The sequence below is a fragment of the Ciconia boyciana genome, chromosome 22, assembly GCF_034638445.1.
Source record: "Ciconia boyciana chromosome 22, ASM3463844v1, whole genome shotgun sequence".
In the NCBI taxonomy this organism is placed as follows: domain Eukaryota; kingdom Metazoa; phylum Chordata; class Aves; order Ciconiiformes; family Ciconiidae; genus Ciconia; species Ciconia boyciana.
Window position 1 is genome coordinate 828684 of NC_132955.1, and position 18887 is coordinate 847570.

Genomic DNA, 18887 nt, shown 5'->3' on the forward strand with positions numbered 1-18887 from the left:
CCGAGCCGGGGCAGCCACAGCACTGCTGTCTCCAGGGCCAACAGATCTGCTGCTCTGTGGTCTAGGTCGGTTTTGCTGGGTCTGGTTGCTCTGGGAGTCCGAGGCAGGGCAGTCTGCTGATTACTCATGTTCCTAAAGCTGGGGTTGGAGGCACTGGGGGTGGTCTGGACCCCCAGCAGTGCTGGGCCTGTTCCGGTGCTGCGGTTGTGACCGGGTGTTGCTGCTCTTCTCCTGCCGGCAGCCTTTGGCATCGGGGAGCACACACGTTTCCCAGAGTCTCCTGGAAATAGCGGGAGTGCATTCAGCCGATGCTTGGCCAGAGACAAAAGCTTTAAAGCCCTGGGTAAGGAATTTGAGACACCACCAAAATTTGCTGAGAACACCTACCAAATGGGAGGGAGCCAGACTGCTTCTGTGTGAATAAACAGCTCCTGTCTCCATCTGTCCCGTGCAGACTCGGCACCAGATGCTCTCGCGAGGCAGCCGGCGTCTGCGGAGATGGGTCCTTGGCAGATTCTCGTGTCGGTATGAAAACCCACAGCGTTGTCCCTGCCACTTTCAAAGGTGTTTCCTGGAGGTTCACACATACGTAGCGTTAGGGCACAACAGTTGCTCTGACCTGCCTCGCAGGGGACCCGGGAGAAAACCCGCAGCAGACGTGCGTGTAGTTGCTGTGTGGAGCGAAGAGGTGGGGGGGACAGGCTGGGGACGGCGGCCAGGCACGGTCCTGGGTGGGCTTGGTTAAATGAAGGACTGAAACACGTCTTTAAGTTCCAAGGGACCCCTCTGAGAGTCGCGTGCCTGCGGGACAGGAGGTGGGCTGAGCTTTGGAGGGCTGGGAAGGGGCTGAGCTGATGGTTCCAGGCTGAGCCCCAGGCAGGGGATGCGCGGCACCGCAGCGGTGACGCCGTGTGCTTTGGCGTCTTTCGGTCAGGCCTGGATGCTCAGTTAAGAACGGCCGCGCACCCTCCCTGCGGAGCTGGGGGGGGGGGGTCAGCGGCTCAGACCCGACCATCGCTCGGGGCCTCATTCAGCGGCTCAGCAGGGAGGATGCACCTGCGCAGCAGGGACGGGCACAGCGACCCGGCTCCGGCTGGGTGGCGCGTGGGATTTCAGATCGGCTCACGCGTGTCCTCAGCACGGCGAACCCGAGAGCCTGGCTGGGGCGTGGGGCAGCGCCTGCCGTGCCCTCGGTGCTTGTGCCGGGAGCACGGGGCTCCTGCGCCGCCCTCCTCGCGCCAGCCCTTCCAAATGCTTCGTGGAGCCCCGAGCGTGGCCCGTCCCGGCAGGAGCTGCGGGGCTGATGCCGCAGTGCCGGAGCGGCCGTGTTTGCTGCGGAGGTGGGGGCTCCTCTGCCAGAATGGGGGGAGAGACAAAGACAGTGCTGCGGTGGGGGACGGCCCTGCTCCGGAGCTGCGCACTGAGCATCTGGGGATGCCATTCACCGGCAAAGCCCATCCTGCCGGTGGCCGTGCCCGTCACCTCGGGTAAGGTCATGTCATTCTATACAGACCTGGGGGCCCTGCCACTCTCCCCAAAGCAAATCCCCTTAATTGAGGGTCTAATTAATACCTAAAAATACAGCCTGCAGCTGCTGCCGGAATCTGCCCTGCAGCAAAGGTAAGGCAGGAGCCGCAGCGGCGCGGCCCCGTAACCTTGGGAAGGTGCCCCAAGAGCATCATGCGGGCGCCCCGTGCCCTGGCGGGGTGCTGCGACGTGCCAGGGTGGCTCGCTCCTCCCCGGGGGGCTGCGGCTGTGCCGCCCGTCTGCCCTCTCCCTGCACGCGGTGCTTATGCTTTTGCGATCGTCTGAGGTTCAGGCAAACCGAAGCTGACGGTGCCTTTGTCCCCATGCCGCGTGACTGCTGTCCTTTCTCCCCTCTGGAGCCGGGGGACAGCGAGCCATGCCGGCTGCAGCTCGTCCCTTCCGCAGCGAGCGCTGGGTTTCCTCCTTTTGCCAGCTGCGGGCGCGGGGCCGCTCCTCGCAGGGTGCCTGAACGACGATGATGCTGTTGGAGGCTTTCAGCCCTTTTCCTGCTCGCGGGGGTCTCGTCTACGTCAATGGCAGAACCGGGAGGGAAAGGTCCTGCCCCCTCCGCAGGCTCCTGTCTCGGTGTTTCTGGGCTCTCTCTTGTCCCTGCCCGTTTTACCCCTGGACTGCAGACCCAGCCCAGAAATACGTTTAATCCACAAACTTGGGCTCAAGGGCGTGCCAAAGCGGCTTGGCGTATCGCGTCCTTGCCGCGTCGGTGGGCAGCAGCCGCTGCGGGCGGTGGCCGTCCCCGGGAGCTCGGGCACCCCCTCGGCATCCCTGGGCCACGCACCCGGGGGAGCGGGAGCTTCCCCAAGGAGCAAACCCCTCGGCCGCGGGGCTGCGCAGCAGCAGCCAGGTTTTGCCGGCGCGGCGGCGTTGGCTGAGCTGCAAACGCCCTTTATTCGGTTGCTGTTGATGGGGGCAGAGGTGTTCGCCTGTCCTCTTGTTCCTCCCAGTGGTAAATGTAATATATATATATTTTTAAGGCCAGTGCAATCAGTGCAAAACGTACTGACAAAGGCAAGCGGAAACCCTCGCAATCCGGCCCCAAATGCCTTTGTTGCAACTGCTGCTCTCGCACGGGGTCGTGGCTGCGTGTGTGGGCTGGGGGGGCCCCTGGGGGCGGCTCCCCGGGCGCCGGCCCTGCCGTCTCAGATGATTTGATGCAGAAATACTGTTTCACGCCTCAGAAGGTTAATTATGCACCGTTCACCCATTTCTGCTTGCTTTTGCTCCCTCCCTCATCGCTGTTGCTATGATTTTATTTATTTATTTTTAAACAGTTTCACAGATTTCCCTTCTGGGCGACTCTGGAATTAACTCGATCAATGCACGCCTGATGAAGCAAAATGTAATTTTTCCCCGGAGTCAGGCCTGACTCAGGGATGGCTCCGGTGCCGCTGAAGAGCCGCCCGTGTGCACTCTCCCAGAAAGAGGTCGTTGCTGCCTGCAGGGCCCGCGTGGCGAGCGCTCGCTGCTCAGATTCAGAAAATCTTTCAAACTTTGAATTTCGGATTTGTATCTTGGCTCCTGCACCAGCCTGGTTTCTGCCAGCGGAGCGTCGGGTGTAGAGCAAAAAGGAACGCACTGCAGGAGAGTGGCACCAACCCGCTGTTGGACCGGGGTCCTCGTCCTGCACAGCCGGTGTCGGGGCGCAGGAGGGCTGGCGGGGGGCGAGTGCCTGGGCCAGTCCCAAAGTGGCACCGGTGATTACGGCTCCTGGTCAGTGTTTCTGCTGCGGGAGCACCCAACGAAGGGCAACGAAGCTGGGGGAGGGTCTGGAGCAGAAGTCCTATGAGGAGCGGCTGAGAGACCTGGGGTTGTTCAGCCTGGAGAAAAGGAGGCTGAGGGGAGACCTCATTGCTCTCTACAGCTGCCTGAAGGGAGGGTGTAGAGAGGTGGGGTCGGTCTCTTCTCCCAGGTAACAAGTGATAGGACGAGAGGAAATGGCCTCAAGTTGCACCAGGAGAGGTTTAGAACGGATATTACTCTTATTATATTGGATTTAGATTGGATATTACTCTTTCAGTAAAATTTCTTTACTGAAAGGGTGGTCGAGCATTGGACCAGGCTGCCCAGGGAAGTGGTGGAGTCCCCGTCCCTGGAGGAGTTCAGAAACCGTGTAGACGTGGCACTTCGGGACATGGTGCAGGAGGCATGGAGGTGTTGGGTTGGCGGTTGGACTAGATGATCTCGGAGGTCTTTTCCAACCTTACTGATTCCATTCCATTCCATTCCATTCCATTCCATTCCATTCCATTCCATTCCATTCCATTCCATTCCATGACCCCCTTGGGCACTGGCCCCTTTCGTCCTCCCACGAGGGACTGCTGCGGTTCTCAGCACCGGGGCGGGCAGTGGGCTGGGGTAGTGCTGCACTGGGGCGGCCCGGCTCCACACCCGCCTTTGAGGTGAAAAAGAACCCAGAAATCAAAAAAACCCAAGGAACATTGGCTTTGTCCTTGTTCCAGGTGGAGGGGCAGGGCTGCCGAGGTGGGCTGGAGGAGGGAGAAGGCGTGAAGCTGTGCGAGATGCGAATGGGCTTTTCTGGCTCACGGCGTTTTGAAACCTTTTCTCATTTATTGTATTTTATTCATTTGTTTGTTTATTTTAACTTTTTCCCCTTCCTCGCTCCCAGAGCTGTGCATGGGCGCGGGAGCCCAGCCCGGGCCCTCCGCGGGTCAGGGGATGCTTTCCCGGGGGGGGTGGATGAGTCCGAGTGGAAAACCACTGCCCTCGGGCTGCTGAGCGGGACGAAGCTCTGGGACAGGGAGCGGGCTGGGGACATAACCCCTCTGTTTGGCCTTCCCTCCTTCCCAGGGGTGTTTTCTTTTTAAACAGAAAATTATTAATAACTCCAGGTTATTTTTGAATTGCACGCCGGAGCTCGCGGTTAGCTTGCGGGGGATGATGCGAGGCAGGGGCAGCACCTGGCTGGGGAGCGGGCGGCTCTGGTGCGGGAGCCAGCGGGTCGGGGGGGAGCCCGACCCCGGGGATTTCCACCCAAAATACCTGTGGAGGGGCAGAGTTGGGGCGCCCACGCAGCTTGGATGGTCCCGGGGCACCCAAACTTCAACACCTTTGCAAAGCTGGGGCGATGCCATCCATGGCGGGGGCTGCTCCAGCCCTCTGCCCCCCACCCGGCGCTCGCAGGGGTGCTCGGGGCCGGGGTGCTCCTGCTGCTGCTGCCGGCAGCCAAAAGAGCACCGGCCCCGGTAAGGAGGAGCCCCTGCGGTGCCGGCGTGGGAGAGCCCGGGGCTGTGTGGGCTCCCGTGGGAGAGCCCGGGGAAGGGGCTGTTTCCCCGGGGGAGGTTTTGACGCCTTTTGGAGGGTTCAACGCGAGCTCCTGCGCATGTCCGCGCTCTGATGCGAAGACGGCTGCGTTCGGCTTTGAGCCGGGATGCTGGTTTTGAGCCCGAAAGGCAGAGGGGTGCCCCGGGCCACCCTGGGCTGGGACCTTTCACTGAGGAGGGACCGGAGCCCACGGCAGACGGCCCCGTGTGCTGTGTCCCCGTGTGCCCTGTCCCCCGCTGCGAGCAGGGGCCACCAACACTAACGCTGCTCTTTCCCCTCTGCCCGCCCAGGTCCCTCCGGACACAGCAGCCCCCTCTTAGCGTCGTTGCCTATCCCCGGCCGTCCCCTTCATCCCCCCTTGGACATCAAGCACTTTCTGACCTTCAGGCTCAACGGGACGTCACCACTCAACCTCTTCCCCAACTTCAACACGGTGAGTCCCTGGGGGCGGGTGGGCATCGGCTGCTGGACCCCTCCGTCCCTGTAGCAGTCCCTCTTCTGCACGGCACCGCTCCTCGAACCCCACCAGATAATTTCTGGCTTAATTACTGGGGTCTTTGGCTGCTGGACGCTAGTGCAATGCGCCCGCCCTGCCCTTAGCTTAGAGCCGTTCCTGCCCAGCCATCACCCTTACATACCAGAATTAAAAAGACGGTTCATTTTAACCAAGATCAATTGGATTTTGCTCCTGGAATCAATAGGAACAAAGTAGCTCTGGAGAGCAGTTCATTAGTTGAAAAATAAAGAAAGAAAAGGAAAGAAAGAGAGAGAAGGCGTATAAATAGACAAGAACATGGCTGGTGCTGCGTGGCTGCAGGTGCGGGCGAGCCCGGTTGCTGTGGGACTTCTCCCACCGCCCGGCTGGGCTCAGGGTCCCCAACCTTGAACCACTGGACCAAGCGCTTGGGTCGTGCAATTAAACGTGTGTCTCTAGAGATGTTCTGTTACACATCTAAATTGACATGGATGCAGCCAAAGACATACGACAGCGTCTCGGGCGTGAAATGCTGTTTCCCCCCTCTGTGCCGCTCTCCCCAGGCTGATCTCAGCCTGGCTGGGGTCTCCATCCCCCCGGGCAGCGCCCCGTGCCTCTTGCTGATGGGAGGGGTGGGACCTGCTCCAGGACCCCCTCTCTTGCCTTGCTTTGGGTCCCTGCCCCGGTGTTTCCGCCGCCTGGGATTCCCCTGGGACCCGGCTCCTGGCGTCGCTGAGGAGCAGGTTTTGCTCTGCCCAGGGGCAGCAGCGGTGGGGAGCGGGACCCGGGGCTGCTCCCCGCCTCTCCCCCCGCAGAGGCTGGGCGGACGTTTCTGGGTTTGGTAAATGCCTGGTTTTTTCCCTTGTGAGCCTGGAAATGGGACTTCCCTGAGCTCCCTCCCCGCTCGCTCACCGGCCTGTTGTAAGTGGCTTTGAGATTAAACGTGCTCGGAAGGTGCAAATTATCGCTGAGATCTTCAAAGACGGCTGTAGAAATTAAGTACAGGATTCCCGTTGCTGTTGAATGGGATTCAGACATCTAACTCCCTTAAGCTCTTTTGAAATCCCAGCTCGAGCCTGTCTCTCCCCTGTGCTAACAAGCAGAAACACAGGAGAGGAGGATTTTTTTGATGCCATTAAGGTTGCTGCTCTTTGTCCGGGCTCCTTTTTTTAGTCGCTGGAGTCAGTAGTTAACTTGAACCAGACCCTGTTGTTTGTCCTGCTTGGCTCCTGCGTGCCCCTGCCTCGGCACGTGTTCTCCAGGGTTGCGTTGCTTTAAAAAAAAAAAAAAAAAATTGGAAAATTAGTCCCTTGCACTTTCTGGAGCCGTACAGCCCCATCGCGCTGCTTCTGTGCTCAGTGGGGACTGCTCTGCCGCGGAGGATGGGTCGGACACGGGGACGGAGATGCTGGGGGAGGCTGTCCCGGCCGTACGGGCACCTTGAATTAATTGCTCTGAGCTCAGACCCGAGTCCGGCACGTGATGTTAGCTGAGCGAAGCCAGGCCTGGTCGTCCGGGGGTGGGAGCTGCCCCTTCGGGAGGCATTTGTGCCGGAGAGGCGGCTGAGGCTGGGGGCGCGAGGGCTCAGCATCACGCGCGGGCAGGCGGCTTGCAGGGAACCGGAGCAGAGTCCCCGTCCCCGCAGGGTGCAGGGCTCCAGCATCGCTGCGCCCCGGAGCCGGGCGGGCGGCTCCTTTCTCTGCCCAAGCAACCATGAGGCCAGGTCAGAGGCTCCACCTGGCAGCGGAGCCTCAGGGGCCATTTGGAAGGGTGGGAGGGGGCATCGGTCAGGCATTTTACTTTTTGAGAGAGCTGCCGTATCTGAGTTGCTATAAAAAGAAATCAGAGGGTTTGCCTTTGCTTGCCCCGCGTTCCTAGTGATGCTGTGCAGGATTCAGCGTTGCCCTGCGGAGCAGGAGCTGTTTGCAACTGCTCAGCAGAACACTTTGCACTTTTAGCAGGTCACAAGGCTCTCACGAACCCAGCAGATGTTTTACTCTGGAGCGAGCGAAACTTTTCCAAGCTGAGCTCTCCTGCCACTTAAAGCAACAACAACAGGGCAAAAGGATCCTAACGCCAGACAGAAGGCGTGTTTCATGCTCGAAAAGCCCTTTCCAGCTCTCGGGATGTTGCAAATCCCCAGGACCCAGCAGCACCTCGCAAAACCACGGCAGGAGATACAATCTGAACTGATGCTGCGTCCCTGTGAATTCCTGTTTCTGACCTCGGTGGCAGGGAGCTCAGTGCAGGGATCTCTATTTATATCGGTAGGAACATCCAGGGATAAATAAAGTAAAGTGAGTCAATAAGAATTGACTATAAAGCCGAGATCTTTACTCTCCAAGTGTGCTGTGCCCAAAGCCTACCTCTGCTGTCGGGTCAGTTCTGCTGGAAACTGCCAGGAGGAGCCTCAGCCCACCCGGCCGCGGGCGCTGGTACGTACTGCTGCGGCACAGGCCCTCACCGGCCCCGGGGAGAGCTGGGGGGTCTGTGATGATTCCTTTTCCCATCTCCAATAGCAACGAGTGCATATGTTAGGGAGAAGTTGACGGTACGTTTGTGTTTTCATTCAGAGGAAGCGTGGGGGCTCTCGGGTGGCATCCAGGTGTCGGAGCCGCCCAGTGCCGTGCGCCGGAGAGAGCCGGGCTGGGCTTCCAGCAAAGCGCCCTGCGTGCTGCAAACACGCCGCGCTTGCCAAGTGCGCTCGACCGAGCGAAGAGCGGCCGTGGCAAGCGGTCGCTCAGCCCCCGCCGGCACCGCGCAGATGGCAAGCGTGCCCCCGGCTGCGCTCCCGCGGGGCTGGGCACCCGAAGCCTTCTCAGGATGCGGTGCTTGCGTTTGCTCTGGGGTAGCGGGAGCGGCGATGGTCCCCGGCTGCACCAGCCTTGGCCAGGGTGCACGGGGCTGGGGCGAGGAGCCAGGTTTCGGGTGTGCTGGCCAGCCCGGCCCCGGGGAGCTCCCAGCTCCTGTGCCTGCCTGGGGCGGTCGCAGGCAGCGCGGGAGCTCTGACGGACCCAGCTCCTCGCCGTGCCGTGGGGTCGAGCAACGGGGGCTTGGCAAAAGCGCGGGGGGTGTAGAGACCCAGGTTGGTGCCATCGCCTTATTCCCCGGGAGGACGAGGGGGCCCTTTGCTGGGGCCGCTCAGCGCCGCTGCCCTGGAGTCGGTGCTCAACCGCGGCCCCGGCACCGCTGGCTTCGCTGGCAGGTTCAGGTTTATGCCAGGACGGTCCCCAGCCGCCTTTGCGTCCTCGCGCCGGCGTCTCCCTTTCCTCTGCATCCTCCTCCACCCCCCCGCCCTGCTCCTGCCCCTGCCTGGGGGGCGGATGAGCCCGTGGGAGCCAGCGGGGCTCGGTGGGAGCTGCCAGCCGGGCCCCGGCAGCCGCTGCCGCTGCGAAGGTTAGAGCCATTTTTCTTTTCTTTGCGTGGAAAAGGTGGGTGTTGCTCTTGAAAACAAGTGCCGGCCCCGCTTCTGCCTGCAGCCTGGCAGCGCAGGGATGCTGCCTGTAGCATGTTGCGATGTTTGTCGTCAGGGGTGGAGCAGCGTCTTTGCCATCTGTAGCTTCCTCCGGGTCTCTGCCGAGCCCCAAATGCCTCTTCATTTATATGCCAGATAAGTGAGTAAAATTTCATAGCAAACAGGCACTTCATTAATCACCTGCTTTTACCATTCTGCTCACTCCTGGAAAGGAATTTGGGGTCTCGATAATGGCTCTGTTGTCCAGGCATGTGCCTCGAAGACTGATGCACCTGTCTCGGCAACGAAATAGCTTTGCAGAGAAATACGATCGCCTGAAAACCCAAGGCTCTACTGACAGCAGGACTCAGATAAGATAATCTTCCTATGCCACAGGGCAGGGGAACAATACTTGCATTATAGATTATAGCCACGCTCAAACAAAGAGGTTATTCTTATTTTTCCCCCCTTAATAAATGCATTTTGTTTAAAACAATTATGGCTTTTCGAACAAGTTTTCTGCCCGGGCTGAGGAATGACGCCGAGCCCTGGGGAGAGACAGAAGCGCCAGGGGCTGTCATCAGCCTGCACGCATCTGCCTCGCCTGCAGACCCCGCGCGCTGCCCCGCCGTGAACGGGCTTGTGGAAAGACGCAGCTCGTTGCGGATAACCGGAGCTGTTCTGTCTCCACGCACACGCCTGGTGAGGTACCAGGGGCTGCGCGGGCTTGCAAGTCGTCAGCCTTGTGATTCGATTAGAGCAGGCAAAGCGCACACCTGACCGGCAGCGGGGCAGCCTGGAGTGGCTTTGCACGGGCACCGTGCCTCGGGCAAGCTGTGCCCGCGGCCGCGGGCACCGTTGTCCCTCCTGCCCTGGCCCCTGTGTGGGCTGTGCAATGTCCCGTGGGCAAGGAGCAGGCACGCGTGGCTCCGCTCGCGCCTTCGGCTTTGCGCAGGGCCGTTTCAGCTCCCTGATGAAGAGCGGGTGGGGGATTAATGGCCAGTTGCTCGCTTTGATCACCTCTGCCCCCTGTTTTGGTGGTTTCTCCTCCTGCTAAGTGTCTCGGAAAGCTGCCCTGGCATTGGGAGGTCGAGGGCAGCAACTGGGAGCTCAAACAGAAACTGATAATTTGCCACCTGTGACACTGGTGTCTGCGGTGGGGGGAGAGGGGACGGTGACACTCAGGGGAGCACGGTAGGGCTGGGGAGGACGGGGTCCGCAGTCTGTGCCCTCACAGAGGCCTCGTCCCCTCTGCCAGACCACAGCAGGCGTTTGGACCCTGCAGGTCTGGTTTTTTCAGGGATGATCTAAAAAGGACAAGAACAGGCATCGACGCAGCGCGTGTCGCCCTGTGCCGGGGCTGCCTCCGTGGCAGATGGGGCTCCTCTGCCTCCCCAGCCCCTCGCTTCTTCCAGACACCAGGCGCGAGCTCTGCTGGCATTTGCAGCGGCTCCTTGGCGAGCGTGGCGCGTGCAGGGGATTGCCGGGTCACGGTGCCGTGCCGGGGCGGCCGTCGTGGCGTGGCACCCAGCCACCCTCTGCCTTCCCTCCCCTTCCAGATGGACCCGGTGCAGAAGGCGGTGATCAGCCACACGTTCGGCGTGCCCGCCCCACTCAAGAAGAAGCAGTTCATCTCCTGCAACATCTGCCACCTGCGCTTCAACTCTGCGGTAAGCGGGGCCGGCGAGTGCAGGGCTGGGCGGGCGAGCGGGGCCGGGGCCGGCACCAGCGGCTGAGCAGGAGCGTCCCACGATGGGGGCACCACGCGGAGGCCCATCGTGCAGGCGGCAGCTCCTCAGAGCTCTGCCCTCCCTCGCTCCGTGGCTGCCCCGGCTGACGTTTCCACCGACATCTCCCTGCCCCTGGGCCCAGGCGCTCCTGGGGCTGCCGGTCCTCTGTTTGCCACGCTGGCTCTTTCTGCTCCTTGTCGTTTTGTTCGGGTCTGTTCCCTGCTGCCGTGGTCTCGGTGTTTGCACTTAAGCTGCTTTATCAGCCCGTGCAATTCGTATCTGGTCCTCAGGAGCTGAATATAATCTTCCCTGCCGTGGCTTCCCAGAGCTCTGGTGTGGCAGGTGTGGTTTTTTTTTTCCCCCAGCCTTTTATTCTAAGTAAATCAACCACCTTGTAGAGGAGAGGAAGGAAACATTCATTGATCCCCGCGGTAATGAATTGCACCCAGCTGATCTTTTGTGGGGAAAACTGATAACAAGGTTTGAAAGGGAATTCTCGCTCAAAGCTGGCAGGAGAGGGACCGGGGTTTGCAGGCAGCGGGGCTGGGAGTGGAGCGGCGAGAGCCTCCTCCGCGCGGGCAGCAGCTCGGAGCCCTTCGCCTGGGCTGGCCCTGCTCGTACTGGTGCGAGTCCTTCCGCTCCTCCGTGCTGCTGCGGCATGGCGGAGATGGAGGCAGGAGCCTCCTGCCCTCAGTCCAGCCCGGGCACACGCGTTACCCGTAGAGCTGCCAGCCTGGGAGCGTCCCCTGGTCCCCGCCATCCCTTCCTGGGGGAACGAGGCAGCGCTGAGCCCCTGTACCACGGGAGGACGGCCCCGAGCAGAGCCTCATCTGCCAGAGCCGCCTGCGCGCTCCATGTCTGGCAGCGCGGGCTGCGGGAGCTGCTCTCGCCTCCCCCGGGGCGGCTGTGCCCGCCCGGACGCTGCGCCCTGGCCAGCCTGGCTCTGCCTCCCGTGGAGGTGCCCTCCCGGCCTGGCCGCGCTGTATCAGCAGAGCCCGGGGCTGGGTGCTGCTCTGCCAGCAAAAGTCAGCGTTTCTGGGCTTAATTATTCTGCTCTGCAACCAAGCGGCTCGGGGAGAAGCACCACCTTCCCGTTCCAAGCTGCATCCCGCCTGGAAGAGCGGTGCCGGGAGAGTCGGTCAGGCCGCGCTCCCGCTGCCCTCGCAGGCACCGTGTGCCGCTGGCCCCCGCTCTGCCCGTCCCTGCCCATGTCCCCCCCGAGGCCGCGTCTGCGGGAGAGCACGTCCCGGCGCAGACCCTCGCACGCCACTTGTATTTCTGCGCAGAGCGGCAGCGGTGCCAGGTGACCTACTTAGGCTGCAGCCCAGCCCCGTCCCAACCCCGTTATCGGGGGGCAGTTTATTGTGTTTGCTAACGAGGCCCCGCGCTCGGATGGGCCTTTCGCTTTCCCACGTACCCGGCCGTTGCTGCGCAGCCCCGGACGCTGTTCCCAGCCCTTGGAAAGCCACAGAGGGGGGAAGGGATGCTTCTTCCTAGCGAGTGCGGGAAGCCTCAGCCGACCTCTGAAAACGCTGTGCAAATTAATCCATGCTGCTCAGTGGTACAGCGTCTTAATTCATATTGGATTTAGTTTCCATAAATTGCTAAACTGTAGTTGTTTTTGGGGACAATGTGGCATTGTCCCCGACTGCAGAGTACACAAATGTTCGGGTGATTTTCTTTTGTGTATGTTTTTATCAGTTCGGCGCAGGCATGAACCCATCAGTGTGCACTTCATTATTCAGCGTTTGCTGGGAGAAAGGAGCCCATGAATGTAAATTGCATGTTAGACACCCATTAGGTTACAATGGGAGACGTGTCCCCACCGACGTACTTTTTTATTTTATTTTTACAGCTAGCAATTCATTGTATGTTTCTGAAGTCATAAATTTTGCCTGAAAGCTTCTTCTAAAAGTGACTTGATGCATTTAATCAGAGCAGGGTCCTTATCTCGGCTGTGCAATGCGGTGATGTCTTAGCAAAGTGATACCTCGGCCTGAATACATTTGTGTGCAGAGCAATCTGGCGGGAGGAGGAAAGCAGCTTTGCGCTACACCCAGCCGAAAACACCACCTCCGAGGTGGCCCTGGGGATGAATGTCACCAGGGGAGGTGGCTGTACTGGAAACGCGTCCAAGCGGCCTCAGCCCGGGGCTGACCCCTTCACCCATCCTCCCTGTGTCCGTCTGTCTATCCGGCCGCAGCACCGACACGGCCGTCCTCGTCTCTCCCTCCCCAGAACCAGGCAGAAGCCCACTACAAGGGCCACAAGCACGCGCGGAGGCTGAAAGCCATCGAGGCCATGAAGAACAAGCAGAAGGCGGCGGTGGCCGCCGGCCGGGACGGCGCAGCCGACTTCGCCCCCAGCCCCGAGGGCAGCGGGGAGCCTGGCAGTGCAGGTAGGCGGGCAGGGGCGTGCGGGGGGGTCCCGCACCGGCAGCCCGTGACACCGGTGTGAGCGACCCGGCTGGTTCCCGGGAGCGCAGCGGTGTTTGTGTTCACAGCCCTGCCGCGGCTGCCGCATCCTGAGGAGCCTGATTAAATCCTGACCCGCAGCAGCCTCGTGTCTGAGCATCCCATGGCCAGCTGCTGGTCGGGCTGAGGAGGGCTGCGATTAGCGCGGCGTAAATGCCACCGCAAGCGTTAATAAATGAGCTTTTGTGCTCCGCTGGCGTCCCCGGCGTGCCGGGCTGGGGGCCGCGTCATGGGGAAGGGGTGGAAATCCAGCCCAGGAGCCTGGGCAGCTCAGTCCCTGGGGGAGCCCGGCCCCCGTGCGTCCATGCAGCTGCTCGGGGGAAAGAGCGGGTGTTCCCCCGTGATTTGGGGTGTCTGGGAGACCTTTTGAACGGCCGCAGGAGAGGCGGCGTTCCCTGCCTGTGCCCTGATGAGGGCTCGCACGTCCCCAGGGCTCTGCCCTGGCACAGGGACGGGGCTGGCAGGAGCCAGATCCCCCCGAGCCGAGGCAGTGCCAGGGCTCACCTGGGCTTCTGTGCTGAGCCTGGCTGCCCTGAGCCACAGATAAAAGCGGGAATGGGAGAGGCCTGGGGAAGAGCCGTCCTCAGCAGGGATGAGCGGGAGCAGACGGTGCCCGAGATGGTCTCGGGGAGGACAGGGGTGCTCTCTGAAATCCAGAAAACCCATTCAAGCACAGAGAACTTTCCTTTTCTGCCCATTTCTTTCCTTTTTCCCCTTTCCCCCTTTCCTTTCCCTCCCGCCAGCTCAAGCCAACGGCCTGCAGGAGCCGGAGGCTGAGCGCAGCAGCCTGGGGCTGACGCCCGGCACCGAGGAGTCGCCCGCGGAGCTGTCGGGCAGCGTCGCCCCGCTGGGCTCCCCGCCGGCCTCGGAGCTGTCGGAGGGCACCTCGGACGTCACCAGCATGGCCTCCTCGGCTGCCCAGGCAGCCGAGGTGCAGGCAGCCGAGTCGGGCAGCAGCGTCAGCTCAGCCCCCGACAGCGAGAAGGAGGGGAAGAAGAGCAAACAGCACCTGTACTGTCCCACCTGCAAAGTGACCGTCAACTCCCTGTCCCAGCTGGAGGCTCACAACACCGGTAAGGGCATTGCCCGCGCGGGGGACGGGGGGATGGGCCCCTCGCAGCTCCGTCCTGGGCTCCGTGCAAAGCCCCGCCATGCCCCATCACCAAACAGCCTTGCAGGGAAACGGCGAGCTTTAATGTATGGTGCTTTAATTAAAAAGGGTTAATTAAGGTGGCTTGCAAAGATAAGTGGTGGTGTAGTTACCGGTGCTGCAGCTTACGGAGTGAATTTTAGCAAGGTCAGATGCTCTCTTATTGTTCATGTCTCTTAATTAAAGACATTTTCAGATATATTTAATCAAGTGAGTGGAGGCTACTTTATATTCCATTGCAGTTTGGCTTTAAGCTGATAGCAACCTGAGAGCCAGTGCCTCTTCCAGGCGCAGGATAATCCTTTCAAAAGCCGCCTGGTGGTTTGGGCTCGTGCTCGTTTTGAGAAGCCCCTTGGGAATCCAACGAGCTGCTTCGGAGCCCAGCAGCGAGCGACGGCTCATCGGCTGTGCGTGGCAGCCCCCGCGGGGCGGGCAGGCGTCTGGGGCTGGCGAGGGTCCCCCTGCAGCCTGGGGGTGGCCGGACCCCCCCGGGGTGGTGGCGGCAGCCGCGGTGCGGGGGACCCCCAGCAGCAGGGTCTGGGGGCCCTGCGGCACCAGCTCCCGGCTCACCCCTTTCTCTGTAGGATGCTGAACGAGGACAGGCACCCCGGTTTTAAAGGGAAAGGCCTTCTCTCCCCCAGTTCAGCAAGAACTGGGAACCAGTTCCCCCAGCCCCAGCTGCCTGCTGGGCGGCAGCGGCAGCCCTGCACAGGGGTCGGCTCAGGACATGGCTGCGGCTTAGCTGCAAACGCGTCCTTTTGCTTTTGTCAGCTCCAGTTACAAATTTAGGAGCTGATTTGGGGAAAAAGAACAAACAAACCAACCAAATGTGTGCAGGCTTGCGTTCCTCCGTGGCTGTCACACGGACTCGGGCTCCTTGCTTAACGCCTTAAAAAACAGAATGACTTAGCGGTGGCTTACATTACTTGCCCACCCCCACCCCATCCCAGCGCTGGCAGGGGCAGGACAGAGTGCCCTGTCCCCAGGTGTGTGGGGTTTTGGGTTCCTCCTTCCCTGCCTCCTGTAACCCTGCTGAGCTATTCCTGGCTCCGCGGCCGGATCCTCTCTGACCTTGGGCACAGCTCAGATGCTGCAGCACGGCGGGCGACGCGTGCCCAGCTCTGCAGACTCTGCTAATGCCCGAGGACAGGCGGCAGGCTCCAGCACACACTTAAAATAGCAGTTTCTCCGAAGGTCTGGCACATGGACGGGGGGGGGGTCTCTGGGAAGCCGAGCATTTCTGGTCTGCCTGTGAAGTGCAGCTGGCCACAAGAGCTCGGCGGGGTTTGGGAATGGGCTGCCACATCCCCGGCAAGAGTCCGGACCCCCAGGCAGCTCCCTGTCCCCTCTGCCTGCAAGTGCTGCCGGGCACGGGTTGGTGGGGGGAGCGGGGTCCCAGTGGAGGGGGACGCCCAGCACGGTCAGGCGGGTTGCTCAGAGGGCACCCTTCCTGCTGCCGCGGCACTCGGCACGGTGCTGGGTTTGTTTGCGAAGTCAGCGTTTGCTGAGCGTCCCCTCTGCCACACAGGCGCCAAGCACAAGTCAATGCTGGAAGGTCACAGCACCCAGATGCGGCGAGGCCGAGGCAAGCTCCTCTCCCGGGCAGGGCACAAGTCCAAGCGGATCGGCAACAAGGGCAGCATCAACATCCAGAACAAGGCGTTTCACTGCCAAGTGTGCGAGATCTACGTGAACTCGGAAACCCAGCTCAAACAGGTGACGATGCCGGGCCTGGCGCGTGCCTTTTACCTGGGAGCGCAGGGGCACCGGGCGCGGGTGCGCAGACCCCTCTGCACAGGCACCGGGGGCTCGGGGGGCTGCAAGAAGGTGATGGGTGTCCCCCGTGGACGGTGCCGTGGGTCTGCCCTCGCTGGTCTGGCTCTGGGTTGATCCGGCTGTTTTCTTCTCCTAGCACATGAGCAGCCGGAGGCACAAAGACAGGCTGGCGGGGAAGCCGCCCAAGCCCAAGTACAGCCCCTATAACAAGCTGCAGAAGAACGCTGCCCTCGCAGTGAGTATTCTCAAGGTATCTGTCTCCCTGCAAATTACCCACCCGGTTTGCTCTCCGAAACATCGTTTGCCATGTTAGCCATCTCTTGCAGTAGGAGGCACGGGGGCTGCTTTTCTTAAAGCCTCGGTTCCCATGATCACGTCTAACCTGCTCCCTTTGGGGGGGCGGGCTGTAGTGGTGAGAGGAGTTTCGAGTCTTTATTTGTGGGAAGGAAAGAACTTGCGAGTCCTCTGGCAGCAGCATTCCCAGCTGCAGCACTTGCGATTCTTCCACCTGTTTCGCAATTTCTGAACGGGAGAGCTGTGATGCTTGGGTGCTTGGGGCTGGCACGGCTCAGTTAAACCAAGCCTAAGTGTTTGCTTGCAGAGACACGTAGCTTAGCGGAGAGTTTGGCAGCAAAATCATCCCAGCGCACCAGAGGAAAGCACTGATGCAGGGAACAGCCCGGCCATTGCAAAAGCCAGGGCAGGTCTCTGGGCCGGCGCGAAGGGTCTGAGGGACCTCCCTGGGGAGGTCGTCACGACTGGGCATCCCTGCGTGCTCTGACCCGGGAGCGGCCGAGCCGTGGGACCAGGGCTGTGGGATGGAACGTGTGTCGGGCTGGGGCCAGGGCCTGCGTTTACTGCAGAGATGCGCTGAGAGCTCAGCTGAAAGCGAACGTGGGCAGGGGCTGGTGCAGGGCTGGCTGGCTGGCCCGGGGGGGCTGGGGGCTCTCCTGCAGCCGGCTGCCTCACCGTGTCTCCTCCTCCCTCCCTGCAGTCCAAGCTGGCTTTGCAGAAGCATCTCACCAAAACCCTGGCAACTCGCTTCCTGCCGAGCCCGCTCACCGCAGCCGCCGTCTGCGCCATGCCTGGCCCCCTCGCCCTGAGACCAGCCGCTGCCACCACCCTCTTCCAAGCCCCGATCCTCGGACCAGCCCTTTTCCGAACGCCGCCAGCCCACGTCCGCACCACGCCGGGCCCCATCGTCTTTGCGCCCTACTAGAGCTGCTCGCCCGCCCACCGAGGGTCCATCTGCCACGGACCGGGCTGTGCCGCGGGGGCTGCACGGTGCGGGGCGGCGCTCCCGGGCAGGCTGCTCTTCTGGCTGGTGGGAAACCATAGTCGTAGCCATCAACCTCGGCTTCTCCTTTGCTTCGAGCGGGCTTCTGCTGGAGCAAGATACCCTGGCAGAGCCCAGCCAGCCCCACCACGCATCCCCACCGCTCCCCCGACCCGTGCCAGCCCTGCGCTCAGCGGAGGAGCCCGTCACACAGCTGCACGGTGCAGGGGAGAGGACGGTGCCCGAGTCGCCAGGACCCTCTTGTGTCTCATGGGCAGGGGCTGCCTGTCCTTGGCCCGCTGGTTTCTTGTTCATCGCCCTCCCAGTTACCAGACTGGAAGAAGAGGAGCTGGCTGGTCCCTGGGGGAAGGAGCATCCCTCTGGCCAGCCGGTCCCTGCCAGCCCAGTGGGAAGGGAACTGGGAGGGGAGTCTCAGCCCAGCTCGTACTGGGAGAAACGACCCCAGCACAAGCAGAAAGTTGGCAGTCCCCCTCTTGGACCGGGCTGGCTGTGCCCTCGCCAGCCCTGCGCTTGCCCGTGCTGGCTGGGGGTTTCCGTGCTGCCCACCAGCCCCCTACGCCCCACAGCCCCCTACGTCCCACCAGCCAAAGAGCCCCCACCATGGCGGGCACCGGCCACGCTGACCATATCTTCACTCCAAGAGCAATAGCCGAAGCCCAGGGCCAGCGCCTCCTCCCTCCGAAAGCACACTGCCCCTGCCCTGGCCCCCAGAAGCACACAACTTGGGCATGCAGCCGGAGACGGGCTCCGCTCCAGCCCAGTGAGGATGGGAGAGCCGGGCCGCCCAGTGCGGGCTCCCTGAGGCGACGACCCTGTGCTCGGTGCCAGCTGTTTGCCTCTGTCCCACCTGCGGGGGACAGCCCTGCCCCTACCTCCCGGGAGATGCTGTGAGGCTGAGTGAATGTCCCTAAAGCACTTTTGGTTCTCCAGTGAAAGGCAATGCTGCTGCTCGCCCACCGGCCAGCCACTGTGTCCGGCTGTCCGACCCCATTAGGAGCTTCCAGGGAGTTACCGATGACTCCCAAAAAGGCATCCCCGGCAGCCCAGACAATCAGGTACGAAGGAGCAGGCAGCACCCGCAACCGACGCCCGGCGCTCTCCCTGTGATGCTCCCATCGTAGCCGGGCTCCGGAGGGACCCTGAAGCCGTAGCTCTGCTTTTCACTGTGCTCAGAAAGCCCAGCAATGACCTGGCCTGAAAACTGTAACCACGGCGCTCCAGGTTCCCAGCGCGCTGCTGTAAATAGAAATACGCAGGAAAGTTGCAACCCAAATGGACCTTACTGGAGTGACGACCCACCCCGATCTATGCAATCCAGGGGGAGCAGCTCGCCCGCCGCATTTGCTGTCTGCGTTTTACTTTGGTGCTCATGCTGTCTGTACAGCCAGGAGTGGTGACTGGAGCAGAAAAAAACCAACGCAACACGTAGCTCTGTGCAGCCGATTCCTTGCCCGTCCCCTGGCCCAGGGCGCTGGCTCAGAGACCTCTGCTGTGGCCCACGTTCCCTCCCAGCCCTTGGGAAGAGGCAGGTCGGTTTGTGCACCTGGGAATCCACCCGCACGAGCACACGCGTCCGATGTCTTGGCCGTAAGCAACGCCTGGATTTCAGGAGGATTTTGCCCAGCGCGCTCCACCGATGCTCAGGGCAGGGTCCTGGCAATGGGAGGTGAATGGGAACCGGCCACCGGGTAACTCACACGGCTG

At 61.6% G+C, this 18887-nt stretch overlaps 1 protein-coding gene across 1 annotated transcript; it reads left to right on the plus strand.

Moving 5' to 3' along the window:
* The first annotated feature begins 1360 nt into the window (after positions 1-1360).
* On the plus strand, positions 1361-17105 carry ZNF385C (zinc finger protein 385C). The gene is made up of 8 exons (XM_072886189.1): positions 1361-1487; positions 5118-5260; positions 10316-10426; positions 12725-12884; positions 13704-14033; positions 15639-15826; positions 16023-16121; positions 16881-17105. The coding sequence occupies exons 1-8, from the start codon at positions 1361-1363 to the stop codon at positions 17103-17105; spliced, it is 1383 nt and encodes a 460-aa protein (XP_072742290.1).
* Positions 17106-18887: the final 1782 nt, after the last annotated feature.

Coding starts and splice junctions, on each gene's coding strand:
- ZNF385C (XM_072886189.1), top strand. CDS start 1,361: ATGGGGGGAGAGACAAAGACAGTGCTGCGGTGGGGGACGGCCCTGCTC. Junction 1,488..5,117: donor GGCCGTGCCCGTCACCTCGG/GTAAGGTCATGT, acceptor CTGCCCGCCCAG/GTCCCTCCGGACACAGCAGC. Junction 12,885..13,703: donor CGGGGAGCCTGGCAGTGCAG/GTAGGCGGGCAG, acceptor CCCTCCCGCCAG/CTCAAGCCAACGGCCTGCAG.